The sequence below is a fragment of the Somniosus microcephalus genome, chromosome 4 (assembly GCF_052327205.1).
Source record: "Somniosus microcephalus isolate GS21.2 chromosome 4, FLI_Smic_1.0, whole genome shotgun sequence".
Classification (NCBI taxonomy): domain Eukaryota; kingdom Metazoa; phylum Chordata; class Chondrichthyes; order Squaliformes; family Somniosidae; genus Somniosus; species Somniosus microcephalus.
Window position 1 is genome coordinate 175,309,055 of NC_140990.1, and position 14,052 is coordinate 175,323,106.

Below are 14,052 nucleotides of genomic sequence, written 5' to 3' on the forward strand. Positions count from 1 at the left end.
TATGAGGCACGAGTTGGCTAGATGGATTAGGGAACGTTACTTAAAGGGTTGACGGTAGATAGGCAATGGCAAACATTTAAAGATCGCATGGATGAACTACAGAATCTGCTCATCTTTGTTTGGCATAAAAATAAATCAAAAAAGGTGATTCAACCGTGGCTAACAAGGGAAGTTAGGGAAAGCATAAGATCCAAGAAGACGACATATAATTTGGCCAGAAAAAGCAGCAAACCTGAGGATTGGGAGCAGTTTAGGATTCAGCAAAGGAGGACAAAGGGATTAATTAAGAGGGGAAAAATAGATTATGAGAGTAAGCTTTCAGGGAACATAAAAACTGACTATAAAAGCTTCTATAGATATGTGAAGAGAAAAACATTGGTGAAGTCAAGCGTAGGTCCCTTGCAGTCAGAATCAAGGGAATTTATAATGGGGAACAAAGAAATGGCTGACCAATTAAATACATACTTTGGTTCTGTCTTCACAAAGGAGGACACAAATAACCTCCCAGAGATGTCAGGGGACATAGGGTCTAATGAGAGGGAGGAATTGAATGAAATCAGTATTTGTAGGGAAATGGTGTTAGGGAAATTGGCGGGATTGAAGGCTGATAAATCCCCAGGGCCTGATAATCTACATCCTAGGGTACTTAAGGAAGTGGCCCTAGAAATAGTAGATGCATTGCTGGTCATCTTCCAAAATTCTATAGGCTCTGGAACAGTTCCCATGGATTGGAGGATAGCTAATGTAACCCCACTATTCAAAAAAGGTGGTAGAGAGAAAACGGGGAATTATAGACCGTTAAGTCTGACATCGGTAGTGGGTAAAATGCTAGAGTCCATTATAAAAGATGTAACAGCAGAGCACTTGGAAAGCAGTGACAGGATCAGACACAGTCAACATGGATTTACAAAAGGTAAATCATGCTTGACTAATCTACTGGAATTTTTTGAGGATGTAACTGGTAGAATAGATAAGGGAGAACCAGTGGATGTGATGTATTTGGACTTTCAGAAGGCTTTCGATAAGTTCCCGCATGGGAGATTAGCGTGCAAAGTTAAAGCACATGGGATTGGGGGTAAGGTACTGACTTGGATAGAGAACTGGTTGGCAGACAGGAAGCAAAGAGTTGGAATAAACGGGTCCTTTTCCGAGTGGTAGGTGTAATGATCAATAACATGTCATTCTATAGTGGACACTAGGTGGAGCCATAGAGCTGTGTAGAGCTGTATATAGCTGTATGTATTAAGACTACACTACCCAGCTGTATGTATATTAAGACTACATTACCCATGAGGCACTAGGCTACCCACAAGGCAGCAGTCAAGATGGAAGCCTCTACAGATACTGTACCTAGTCCACATGTGCTCAATAAAAGTGTCTAGCAAAAGCTAGCTGTGTTCATAATAAGAATGTCTATTTATTAATGAACATAAGATGGTACCAGGATGGTGAAGATCTGCTGAAAATTGTGAAAAGCGACATGGAGAATCTGAAGCCACCAGAGCGTTTGAAACTCACAGGAAACATCGACTACAATTGGCAGACTCTTAAACAACAATTCGAACTCTACATTGCAGCCATCGGATTCGGTACGAAGCCAGACGCAAGGAAGATAGCGTTGCTGCTTACGGTTGCAGGCCCACAGGCGATAGAGGTATTTAATACATTTGTATTTAATCCAGAGGAGAACAGAGAAAAATTAGAAGATGTGCTAAAAAAATTTGATGCACATTGCTCTCCCAAAAAGAATGAGATGTATGAAAGATACATCTTCCGTTCTCGGACACAGCAACAAAATGAGACTTTTGATAGCTTTATAACTGATCTGAAACTGAAAGCACAGACATGTAATTTCTCTGAGCTCAAAGCATCCATGATTCGTGACCAGATTGTGTTTGGTATTCATGATAAAAATGTCTGTTGAGAGAAACCGAACTAAATTTGGAAAATGCGGTGAAAATATGCCAAGCCAGCGAGCTAGCTCAAAAGCACGCGAAAACTTTCAGTGAAATCAATAATGATGCGATTGTAATGAGTGATAATGCTGCTGTCGGTGCTGTGTCCTACAAGGGGAAGAAACGTGGGCAGAACAGAAATGAAAAGCAATCGGAGGATGAAATTGTTAATTGTAAATGCTGTGGTTACAAACACCAGTTAAGACAATGCCCAGCGTTTGGAAAAATGTGCACAAAGTGTAATGGAAAGAATCACTTTGCCAAACAATGCTTTTCAAAAGTAAAAACTAAGAAAGGGCAACGAGTTAATGTAATTGAGGACACTGATTTAAGTGAGACATTTTTTGTAGGAATGGTGTCATGTGACAATATCAAAAAGGATACAGAAAATGTGCAGCCCTCAGAAATGGACAATGCTGAACATAAAGTTAATGCAGTAAAAGAGGACAAATGGATGATCCCACTGCAGGTAAATAGAGCATTAGTTACCTTGAAACTAGACACTGGGGCAAAAGCAAACTTAATCAGTATGAGTGGCATTAACAATATGAAAGAAAAGCCCAAAATACAGAAAAAGTCAGTACTACTGAAGGACTATAATGGACAGAAAATAGATAGCTTAGGTGTATGCAGACTTAAAGTGACAGTCAAAGACAAAGTGCATCATCTCATGTTTTCTGTTGTGGCTGAAAGACTTGATTCGATACTAGGTGACAAAGCTTGTGAAGACTTAGAACTGGTCAAGAGAATCTACCGTATAAACTGTGCCATAAGCAGACCAGATGACTCAGGTGATGAAGCAGAGAGCCCATCAAGGATGAAAAGGCCAAAGGGTATCCATGTCTTCAAAAAGCCTAGTTTCTCCAAGAAGAAAGAAAAAGACTTTAAGGTCAAAGAGAAGCCAAAGGAAGAAAAGCACAAAGAGGAAAAACACAAGGAGAAAAAGTCCGAAGATATAACCGCAGCAGATGTTGTTAAGCAGTGGAAAGAGAAAAAGAAAAAGAAGAAGCCTGCACTAGAGCAGGAAGCAGTTCCGGTGGATACTCCTTCTTCCCTCAGGCCAATCTTTGGTGTTCCATTAGCCGAGGCTGCTGAGAGGACTATGCTGTATGATGGGATCCCGCTGCCAGCAGTTTTTCGAGAGTGCATTGACTACATTGAGAGTTATGGCATGAAGAGTGAAGGAAACACTGAAACCCTCTCCAAGCAAAGATCGCAAGGAGACCTCGATCTATACAAGAGCAGATTGATGACAATGCCGCAACTGCATCTTGTCATTCACCGCCAGAACAATCTCATGAAGACACATCAGACTTACCCGTGTTGAGAAGATCCACACGTGAAGTAAAAAAGCCTGATAGACTTAATCTTTGAGTACAATGTAAAGCTTTGAAAATGTGTTGACTGTTTTGAAAATGTTTATGTTTATAGAGCACTAACAAAAGTGTTACTGATATTATCTTTATTGTTTTCTTGAAAGTTGATTGATATTGATTTTGTTAAACCTCAAAGGGGGATGTAATGATCAATAACATGTCATTCTATAGTGGACACTAGGTGGAGCTGTGTAGAGCTGTATGTATTAAGACTACACTACCCAGCTGTATGTATATTAAGACTACATTACCCATGAGGCACTAGGCTACCCACAAGGCAGCAGTCAAGATGGACGCCTCTACAGATACTGTACCTAGTCCACATGTGCTCAATAAAATAACTAGCAAAAGCTAGCTGTGTTCATAATAAGAATGTCTATTTATTAATGAACATAAGAGTAGGCAGTGACTAGTGGGGTACCGCAGGGATCGGTGCTAGGACCCCAGCTATATAAATGTTCTAGACGAGGGAACTAGATGTAATATCTCCAAGTTTGCAGATGACATAAAGCTGGGTGGGCGTGTGTGCTGTGAGGAGGATGCAGAGAAACTCCAGTATGATTTGGACAGGTTGGGTGATTGGGCAGATGCATGGCAGATGCAGTATAATGTGGATAAATGCGAGGTTATCCACTTTGGTGGCAAAAAGAGGAAGGCAGATTATTATTTGAACGGCAATAGATTGGGAGAAGGGGAAGTGCAACGAGACCTGGGTGTCCTTGTGCACCAGTTGCTGAAGGTAAGCATGCAGGTGCAGCAGGCGGTTAAGAAGGCAAATGATATGTTGGCCTTCATAGCGAGAGGATTCGAGTACAGGAGCAAGGATGTCTTGCTACAGTTGTACAGGGCCTTGGTGAGACCACACCTTGAGTATTGTGTGCAGTTTTGGTCGCCTTATCTGAGGAAGGATGTTCTTGCCATGGAGGAAGTGCAGCGAAGATTCACCAGACTGATACCTGGGATGGCAGGAATGACGTATGAAGAGAGATTGGGTCGATTGGGCTTGTATTCACTAGAGTTTAGAAGAATGAGAAGGGATCTCATTGAAGCTTATAAAATTCTAACAGGACTAGACAGATTAGATGCAGGAAGGATGTTCCTGATGGCGGGGGGAGTCCAGAACCAGGGGTCACAGTCTAAGGATAAGGGATAAGCCATTTAGGACTGAGATGAGGAGGAATTTCTTCACCCAGACAGTGATGAACCTGTGGAATTCTCTACCACAGAAGGCAGTTGAGGCCAATTCATTAAATATATTCAAGAAGGAGTTAGATATATTTCTTAAGGCTAAAGGGATCAAGGGATGTGGGGAGAAAGCAGGGACAGAGTACTGAATTTGGATGATCAGCCATGATCTCATTACATGGCGGAACAGGCTCAAGGGGCCGAATGGCCTACTCCTGCTCCTATCTTCTATGTTTCTATGTTTGTGTTTAGTTTGACTGTAGAATCAAGGGTAGAGGCACCAGACTGGTTGTGAGATTTTTTTTTACCCTCAATTGTGCTAAAGTTCCCCTTCATTAGGTCCGTGTAAGATAAGAGTATTCTGTCAGGCCGGGTCAAAATAATTTTTATTGCTATTGAGAACTTACCAACTTCAGTTCTTGAGCAATGTACTTCAGTTTATTTTTCGTCTCCTTACTCATCTCAATCTCTGACTGGATCACATACTTTCCATTACAGAATCGAACTGGCACGGAGAAGACGATATCCGATGGAATACCGAAATCACCTGGCACAGGGGGTCAAATGAATCCACATCTCATGAAATATTTCAGTGTATGCCTTGTAACAACTGAACATGGTGCACATATAGAATTTCAGTAATCCAGGAGGATGTGGGGAGGGGGGGGGTTAATTTCCTCTCATAGTGCACTGTTTAACACACTTATGTAAGAAAGAAAGACTTGTATTTATGTAGCACCTTTCATGACCTTAGGACTTCCCAAAGTGCTTTACAGCCAATGAAGTACTTTTTAATGTGTAGTCGCTGTTGTAATGTAGGAAACACGACAGCTGATTTGTGCACAGCAAGGTCCCACAAACAACACTGAGACAAATGATCAGGTAACCGGTTTTAATGATGTTGGTTGAGGGATAAATATTGGCCAGGACACCGGAAGAACTTTCCTGCTCTTCTTCGAAATAGCGCCGAGGGATCTTTTACATCTACCTGAGAGTTTAGCTTCTCTTCAAATGATGGATTCTGTTTTAACGCACTTAAAACATTAACTTAGGGTTAATGGCTGCATTAAAATAGTACACAAAGTGGATCTTATGCAAACATTTTATACAGTGCACTACCAGATGAAATTAAACTCCCAGACTGGAGAGCGAATTCCAGTTAGATAATGATAAACATAAAAAGATTGTTCATCTCACTGCATATTTTACAATTAATAGCATCTCACTGTTGTATCCAGTAGTGCATGCAATATTGATCACAATTGCATCCTGTGCGGACTTGCATTTTCATCCTTTCCCCCCACTTTGATTATGTCAGTGCACTCTTTATTCCTTTCAACTTTGGTGTCCTGCTCTATAGGCATTGATCTTTCACTTTGGGTTTGCAATGAAGATGAATCTGTGCACAGAGTCAGGCATAGTGCCTGCCCCATGTGGTGCCCACATTCACAGGCAATATTAAACAGCAATGTACTGGAGATCCAATGCACTGGTGGCCGGACACAGGCTGATGCCCATACTTTTTCCATATGTTGAGATCTTGCTCTCACTCATGTCATAGGGAAGCACCAACATTACCCCAACAGAATAAAGTGTGCTGGGGGTGGGGCGGAGACGGGGTGTAGGGGTGGTTGTAATTGAGCAGGAAGTTACAGTTGTGGGAAGGTATGAAGGAAGCAAGCAAAAAAATCACAGTTCCTCCATGTTGCTCTCATGCATCTGCCGCCACTAACTAAGTCGTGCAACTGAGACACTACAGGAAGAAAATAATTTACAAGAATTTCAGATATAATTTTATGAGTGGGAGCATTGCTCAGGAGCAGCACAGATTGGAAATTCAAGCAGTGGTCAGAAAACCATGGGCAGTGCATATCTGAACTTCTGATTCGCTCTGAAAGTGGGTGATGCTCCCTGCTGGCAATGCAGACTTATATGATTGATGCTAATATTGCATAGAATTTTCAGCACAGGAACAGGCCATTCGGCCCAACTGGTCTATGCTGGTGTTTATGCTCCACACGAGCCTCCTCCCACCCCTCTTCATCTATCAGCATATCCTTCTATCCCTTTCTCCTTCATGTGTTTACCTAGCTTCCCTTTAAATGTATCTATGCTATTTTCCTCAACTACTCCATGTGGTAACGAGTTCCACATTCTAACCACTCTGCATAAAGACGTTACTATATATAATGCTTTGGATATAATGAAATTCAAGCTGCTGATTTAAATTTTGTTTGTATTTCTTATGAGTGAGTAACATGCAGGTAATAGTGGCCTTGGGAATAACACAGTGAGGCTTGAGAATAGGGAGAATGTTATCATAAGACGGTCTGATCGGGGCTAATCCTTTTCATCTAGTTCCACTGAACTGTCAACTATCGCTGGTTAATAGAAGTGGTTTGGCACTCCAGATGTGTGGTTGGAAAGTACGCTGCCTGCTCGCAGCTTGGCTCATGCAATGCATTCCCTGATCTTGGCTGCTTTTTCTGGTATCTGTAAGGGATGCTACATTGGCCTCAGCTCTGCTGGATTAGGCAGCAGAGAAATCAACCAGGTCTCCTACTCCTTCCTGTAACTCCTGCTGGCAAGTGTGGATGTTAAGTAAGGACAGGGCCGGGCTAAACTGTGATGTCTTTTGCAAATACCTGGGCTTGTACTGGTAAAATGGCCACTTGGATGAAGGACCCTTTGCCTGTGGATCCGTACTCCTCCCTGCATGAGTTAGCCACTGCAGAGAAGAGGGGAGAAAATTGGAGGAAGAAAAGATAGTTTATAAAAAGGAGATGGCTCACCTTGACTGATGACTCCAAGAGACATAATCTCCCCCGGTGGTGAATCAAAGTACCAGCAACGCAAGACGTTGATTATTGCAGCGGCCAGGGAAATACCCAGCCTGTGTTTCACCGCTGCTTGAATTGTTGATCGGTGGGAATGTACTGCTTCCAGGAACTCTGTCTCAACCCACTTACTGTGAACAAGAGGTTGAGGCAAACATACTGAATGACACATAATACCTAGTGAAAAGCTATATGCCATGGCTAGCTGTTGTTTCTTGATAATTATCTCTAACAAGTGAGGCTGACTGGATAACTCTCATGTAACAACATACAATTTTATAGCACCTTTAATATGACAAATGGCCCAAAGTGCTTCGTATGGGGCAGGCGTGGCAGACACCAAGCGAGAGACTGGGGAGGTTACTAAATCGTACACTCATACAGCACATCAAGTGCATTCCAGATCATGACAACTTGCTGCGTAAAATAAATTCTCCTCATCCCCCCGCCCCGCCCCGCCCCCACAGTTCTTTTGCCAGTTATCTTAAACCGGTTACCGACCTGCCTGCCAGTGGAAACAGTTTCGCTCTATCTACTCTGTCAAAACTCTTCATGAATTTGAATACCTCAATTAAATCTTCCCTTAACCTTCTCTGCTCTAAGGAGAACAATCCCAGCTGCTCTAGCCTCTCCACATAACTGAAGTCACTCATCCTAAAGTTGTGTTTGAAAAGATATATTTTGGTGGAGGCTTTTGTTGGTGGGAAAGGGTGTAGCAAGGTGAAGCAGCATTGGAGGTGATTTCTAAATTAGGGGTGAAGGTTCTGATGGTAAAGTGGAAGGATTTGGGATGCACAGAGGGTGCAGACTGGGATGTAGAGCTGGAGATGGTTTTAGAAACCATGGGTGGATTTGTAGACTAGAAAGGAGGATTTCAAAATCAATACCATGGTTGACAATGAACCAATGGAGATAGTCAAACAGAGGTGTGACTTGAATTAAAGTCTATAGTTGGCATGACATATTCAAGTTAAAAACATAGGCCAAGAAATTGGATATGGCCCAAAAACGGGCGGTGTCATGGCCCAGCATCATTAAGCTGCGCCGGGTCAAACTGGTCTAGGTAGCATGCAAATTTGTGCTCAGTCCTCTTTATAGTGCTGATCTCAGCGCTAAAACTGCTGCTCATTGGCTTACCACTCAACAGGTGCGCCAATATCGGGTACAGTCTAATTCCCAGTCATGTTTGGCCTAGGCTTTATCCACTACTTAAAGGGGAGGTGTGTTGATGCAACAGCACCTCATTGTCATTCCACTTGGAACTCCACTTGGAAGCAGAACCAACTACAAAGCGATGGCTCAGCCTCAGCACAGGGAGAGATGGATTCTCAGACACCGCTCTGGAGGCACTGGTGATAGCCGTGGAGAGGAGGTGGGCTGTCCTCTTCCCGCAAGCCGGCAGGAAGTCATCGGCCCATATGTTCAGAAGGCTGTGACGGGAGATATCCAATTATGTGACAGCCACCAGTGTGGTCCCCAGGTCGTCCATCCAATGTCGCAAGAAGTTTAATGACCACACACAGCAGGTCAAGGTGAGTGAAGGCTTCAGCAAATACCATATCGCGCCATCTGCACCACAAGCCTCACACACTGCTCAATGCACCACACCCCCAACACTCACCTACCAATAATCTCTACCTATCACCACTCAGACCTCAGAATCATAGCTTCACTTCACTCTCACAACCTTACCATTGCTGCAACACTCACACCCACATCTCACAGCTTGCACACACTGACAGCTATTCAACTATGGCAGACATATAACCCAAACACAGTGCACCACACTCACTCACACACTTCCCTTTCTCTTGCAGGCCAAGGCCGCACATAATCGCCGGGAGCAGTGGCAGACAGACGGGGGGCAAACTGTCATACGGGCCCTGAGCCAACTGGAGGAGCGAGTGTTCGACATCATTGGACGGGAAGTCATGGAGGCCATGGCAACGGGCGAGGTTGACGAAGTCCTTGGGGACAACAACGGTATGCTCATTCCTAATCCTTCTCCTCACATCCCACTTCCCCCTCCTCACACAATCTCTTCTCACTTACAAGCTGCTGATGCTGTATGCATGCATGTCTTACTTCCCCCCCGACCTCCGCTCACTATAACCCAACTCGTGTCTTTCTACTTTCAGATAACCAAGAACAAGCAGCAGCACAGCCTGTCCCCGAGGCGATGGAGGAGAGCGAGGGGGGAGAAGAGAGGGGGTGCGTCACTGCATCTGTTACTCGCAGACACCAGCTCAGAAACTGGCACTGTGCGTAATTTAGAGGGTAGTGTAGAGGCAGGAAGTGCACAGGGTGAGGCACCGAGCACAAGTGGGCTGCAGCAAGGGTAGCTCGGGGGCCAACTCCCCAGAGGATGAGTTCCCGCGCGGGTTCTGCTGCACACGACTCAGATGGGGACCTCGATGGGCAGCCTTCAGAAGAAGGGTGATGGGCATGCACACCGCATTGCTAGGTGCAATGGCAAGCCTGCCAGAGAGCCTCTTGGCAATGTCAGGAGCGTGGAGGAGTGCCTCCAACATTGGCCGGGGCTTTGCGCAGAGCTTGGAGCCCATGATTTTCAGGCTGGAAATGATGGCAAACTCCTGGAGAGACTGTGTCAACCCAGGCATGATCCTGCGTCCGATGGGTGATATAGCGACTGCCATTGCAGCACAGGCAGAAGCGACCCAACGTCTTAGTGCTGCAGCGGAAGCGCAGACCGCTGTTCTCATGCAGTGTCAGCTTGCTGCCACCCAAGCTCAGACTGCTGCCATCATGGCTGCGTTTACCACTGTTGAACGGGGCTTGCAGGGTGTTGCAGCAGGCCAGCAGTCTGTCCTCCACCTAGGCATGCTGAGGCGCCGCCCTGGGGGAGTGTTAGTGGGTCAGAAGAGCAGGACCCTGCTGTCCTCTCTCAGGATGACAGCATTCCTACTCCCACCACTGCCACTCCGCCCTTGCCCTCCCTGCTGCCTGTCAGCCAGTCAGCCAGCCAGCCAGGACTGCCTCCACCCATGTCGAGGTGGTGCAGTCTACAGCCGGGGCTTCTAGGGCCAGAGCTGGTCGAGGTCGTCCTGCAAGGCCATCTGAAGTCTCCCCCATGGAAACTCAGCAGCCTTCCACCAGCTATGCTGCAGCCATTGGGGGAGCACTTTGTCAGAGCATTAGAGTGGGAAAGGGCACCCGAACGACAAGCACTAAGGGATTGCACAAGGGTGATTAGTTGATATAGTATGTGTGAATTGATTCTTGATGAATTTAATAATTTTGTTTGTAATTTTTTTGTGAGGTGGCTCTCATTTCAGTTTTGCGCCCAGGAGGATGCTGTGACATTCCGTGAGACAGGGATAGTATGATGGGGATGTGGTTGATGGTGATGTGTTGAGCAGCGGGGATTTGGGGATTCATTCACTGGAATTGGAGTATGATGAGGTATTCACGGACAACCCGTGCTGAAGGGGGATTTGCTGCCTGCCTCCTCCCTTCATCCTCCACCTCATCGTCCTCCTTCTCTTCCTTTTCCTCTTCCTCCTCCTCGTCCTCTTCCTGACGTGGTCCCGCAATCCCTGCTAGCAAGGGCTGTGCCCTCATGATGGCCAAGTTGTGAAGCATGCAGGAGACCACCACGAAATGGGACACCCACTCCGCCAAATACTGGAGGGCTCCTCCCAAGTGGTGAAGGCAACGGAACCGTTGCTTTAGTAGCCCGATGATCTACTTGATGATGTTCCTGGTGGCAGCATGGCTCTCATTGTATGAGTGCTGGGCAGGAGTGTTGGGGTTGCGGAGGGGAGTCATCAGCCAGAGCGAATAGCCCTTGTCTCCAAGCAGCCACCCTCGGGTTTGATGTGATGGCTGAAAGATTGCTGGCACCCCGGACTGACGCAGGATGAAGGCATCATGACTGCTGCCAGGATAGCGGGCATTGACCATCAGGAAGCGCTGGGTGTTGTCACACAACAACTGCACATTAAGTGAGTGGTAACCTTTGCGGTTATAGAAGATCTCAGGATTGGTATACAGTGCTCACAAAGCCATGTGTGTGCAGTTGATGGCGCTCTGCACCATGGGGAAGCCCGTTATCTTGGCAAAGCCACATGCGCGCTCCTCCTGCTTCTCTCTGCTCAGAGAGAAGAAAATGTAGTCCCTTCTCCTGGTGTAGCCTCAGTGACCTCCCGCATGCAGCAATGGACAGCGAACTGGGAGATGTTAGCTATGTCTCTTGCTGCAGACTGGAAGGATCCGCTGGGAATTGACCTTGAGGGCCACTGGGAGATCTGTGGTCACCCTGCTCTCAGACTGCAGGTCTGGTTGCAGGAGGTGGCAGAGTTCATGTGACCATCTCCTTGGTGAAGCAGAGCCTCCTAATACACAGCTCCTCACTTAAATGGATATAAGAGAATTGTTCTCTGAAGACCCTAGGTGGGTAAGGCCTCCTGATGAGAGGCCTCCTGGCCCTCCTCCTCTTCCCTCTGCACTGAGCTTCTCCTCTTCTTTGCTGCCTTCGCTTCCTCTCCCTAAGACACTCGAGCGCGAGGGGGACTGCCAGTACAGCCCCCATGTCTGTGAGCAAGTGTTGTGAGCAGAAGCCTTTAAATAAGGATGAATGCCTTCGCCACTTACCCGAACACTCCCTGTTACCTTAGGACCTTGAAAAATGTTTAGAAAGCTGCTGGAGTTGCAGAAAGTTCTACAGAGCCATTCAAACTGAAGAAACAGTGCTTTGTCCTGGACGGTGTTGAGCTTCTTGAGCGTTGTTGGAGCTGCACTCATCCAGGCAAGTGGCGTGGAGAGTATTCCACCATGCTCCTGACTTGTGCCTTGCAGATGGTTGAATGGCTTTGGGTAGACAAGAGGTGAGACACGCGCCACAGAATACCTTGCCCCTGACCTGCTTTTGTAGCCACAGTATTTATGTGGCTGGTCCAGTTAAGTTTCCGATTAATGGTGACCCCCAAGATGTTGATGGTGGGGGACTCAGCGATGGTAATGTCATTGAATGTCAAGGGGCGGTGGTTCAACGCGCTCTTGTTGAAGATAGTCATTGCCTGGCAAGACTGAATGTTGTCCAGGTCTTGCTGCATGTGGGCACAGGCTGCTTCATTATCTTAGAAGTTGCAAATGGAACTGAACACTGGGCAATCATCAGCGAACATCTCCACTATGACTTTATGATGGAGGGAAGGTCATTGATGAAGCAGCTGAAGATGGCTGTGCCTCGGACACTGCCCTGAGGAATTCCTGCCGCGATGTCCTGGGGCTTGGCTGATTGGCCGCCAACAACCACAACCATCTCCCTTTGTGCTCGGTATGAGTTTTTCCCGATTCCCATTGACTTCAATTTTACTAGGGCTTCTTGATGCCACACTTGGTCAAATACTGCCTTGATGTCAAGGGCAGTCATTCTCACCTCACCTCTGGAATTCATGTTTGGACCAAGGCTGTTATGAGGTTTGGAGCAGAGTGGTCCTGGCGGAACCCAAACTGAGCGTTGGTGAGTAGATTATTTGTGAGTAAGTGCCGCTTGATAGCAATGTCGACGATATCTTCCATCATTTTGCTGATGATTGAAAGTAGACTGATGGGATGGTAATTAGTCGGATTGGATTTGTCCTGCTTTTTGTGGACAGGACATACCTGGGCAGTTTTCCACATTGTCGGGTAGATGCCAGTGTTGCAGCTGTACTGGAACAGCTTGGCTAGAGGCGCATCTAGTTCTGGAGCACCAGTCTTCAGCACGACAGTCCGGATGTTGTCGGGGCCCATAGCCTTTGCTGTATCCAGTGCGCTCAGCCATTTCTTGATATCATGTAGAGTGAATTGAATTGGCTGAAGACTGTCTTCTGTGATGGTGGGGACCTCAGGAGGAAGCCAAGATGGATCATCCACTCGGCACTTCTGGCTGAAGATGGTTACAAATGCTTCAGCCTTGTCTTTTGCACTAGCGTGCTGGGCTGCGCCATGATTGAGGATGGGGATGTAGAGTGAATTGAATTGGCTGAAGACTGTCTTCTGTGATGGTGGGGATGGGAAATGGTGTTAGGAAAATTGATGGGACTGAAGTCCGATAAATCCCCAGAGCCTGATAATCTACATTTTGGGTACTTAAGGAAGTGGCCCTAGAAATAGTAGATGCATTGCTGGTCATCTTCCAGAACTCGATAGACTCTGGAACGGTACCCATGGATTGGCGGGTAGCTAATGTTACCCCACTATTCAAAAAAGGTGGTAGAGAAAAGGCGGGGAATTATAGACCGGTAAGCTTGACATCGGTAGTGGGGAAAATGCTAGAGTCCATTATAAAAGATGTAATAGCAGAGCACTTGGAAAGCAGTGACTGGATCGGACAAAGTCAACATGGATTTACAAAAGGTAAATCATGCTTGACTAATCTACTGGAATTTTTTGAGGATGTAACTGGTAAAATAGATAAGGGAGAACCAGTGGATGTGGTGTATTTGGACTTTCAGAAGACTTTCGATAAGGTCCCGCATAAGAGATTAGCGTGCAAAATTAAGGCACATGGGATTGGGGGCAAGGTATTGACTTGGATAGAGAACTGGTTGGCGGACAGAAAGCAAAGAGTTGGAATAAACGGGTCATTTTCTGAGTGGCAGGCAGTGACTAGTGGGGTACCGCAAGGATCGGTCCTAGGGCCCCAGCTGTTCACAATATATATTAATGATCTGGACGAAGGAATTGGATGTA

At 46.1% G+C, this 14,052-nt stretch overlaps 1 protein-coding gene across 3 annotated transcripts in view; it reads right to left on the reverse strand.

The window, feature by feature from the left end:
- Positions 1-14,052, reverse strand: part of mdh1b (malate dehydrogenase 1B, NAD (soluble)) — a 72,101-nt gene that overhangs the window by 9,992 nt on the left and 48,057 nt on the right. For 2 of the 3 annotated variants that reach the window (XM_085985486.1, XM_085985484.1), the window contains exons 7-8: positions 7,309-7,484; positions 4,924-5,063 (exon numbers count right to left, since the gene is read on the reverse strand). In XM_085985486.1, coding sequence (XP_085841612.1) covers positions 4,924-5,063; positions 7,309-7,484 — 316 coding nt within the window. The remainder of the gene's footprint in view (positions 1-4,923; positions 5,064-7,308; positions 7,485-14,052) is intronic. The other variant, XM_085985485.1, reaches the window with a different exon arrangement.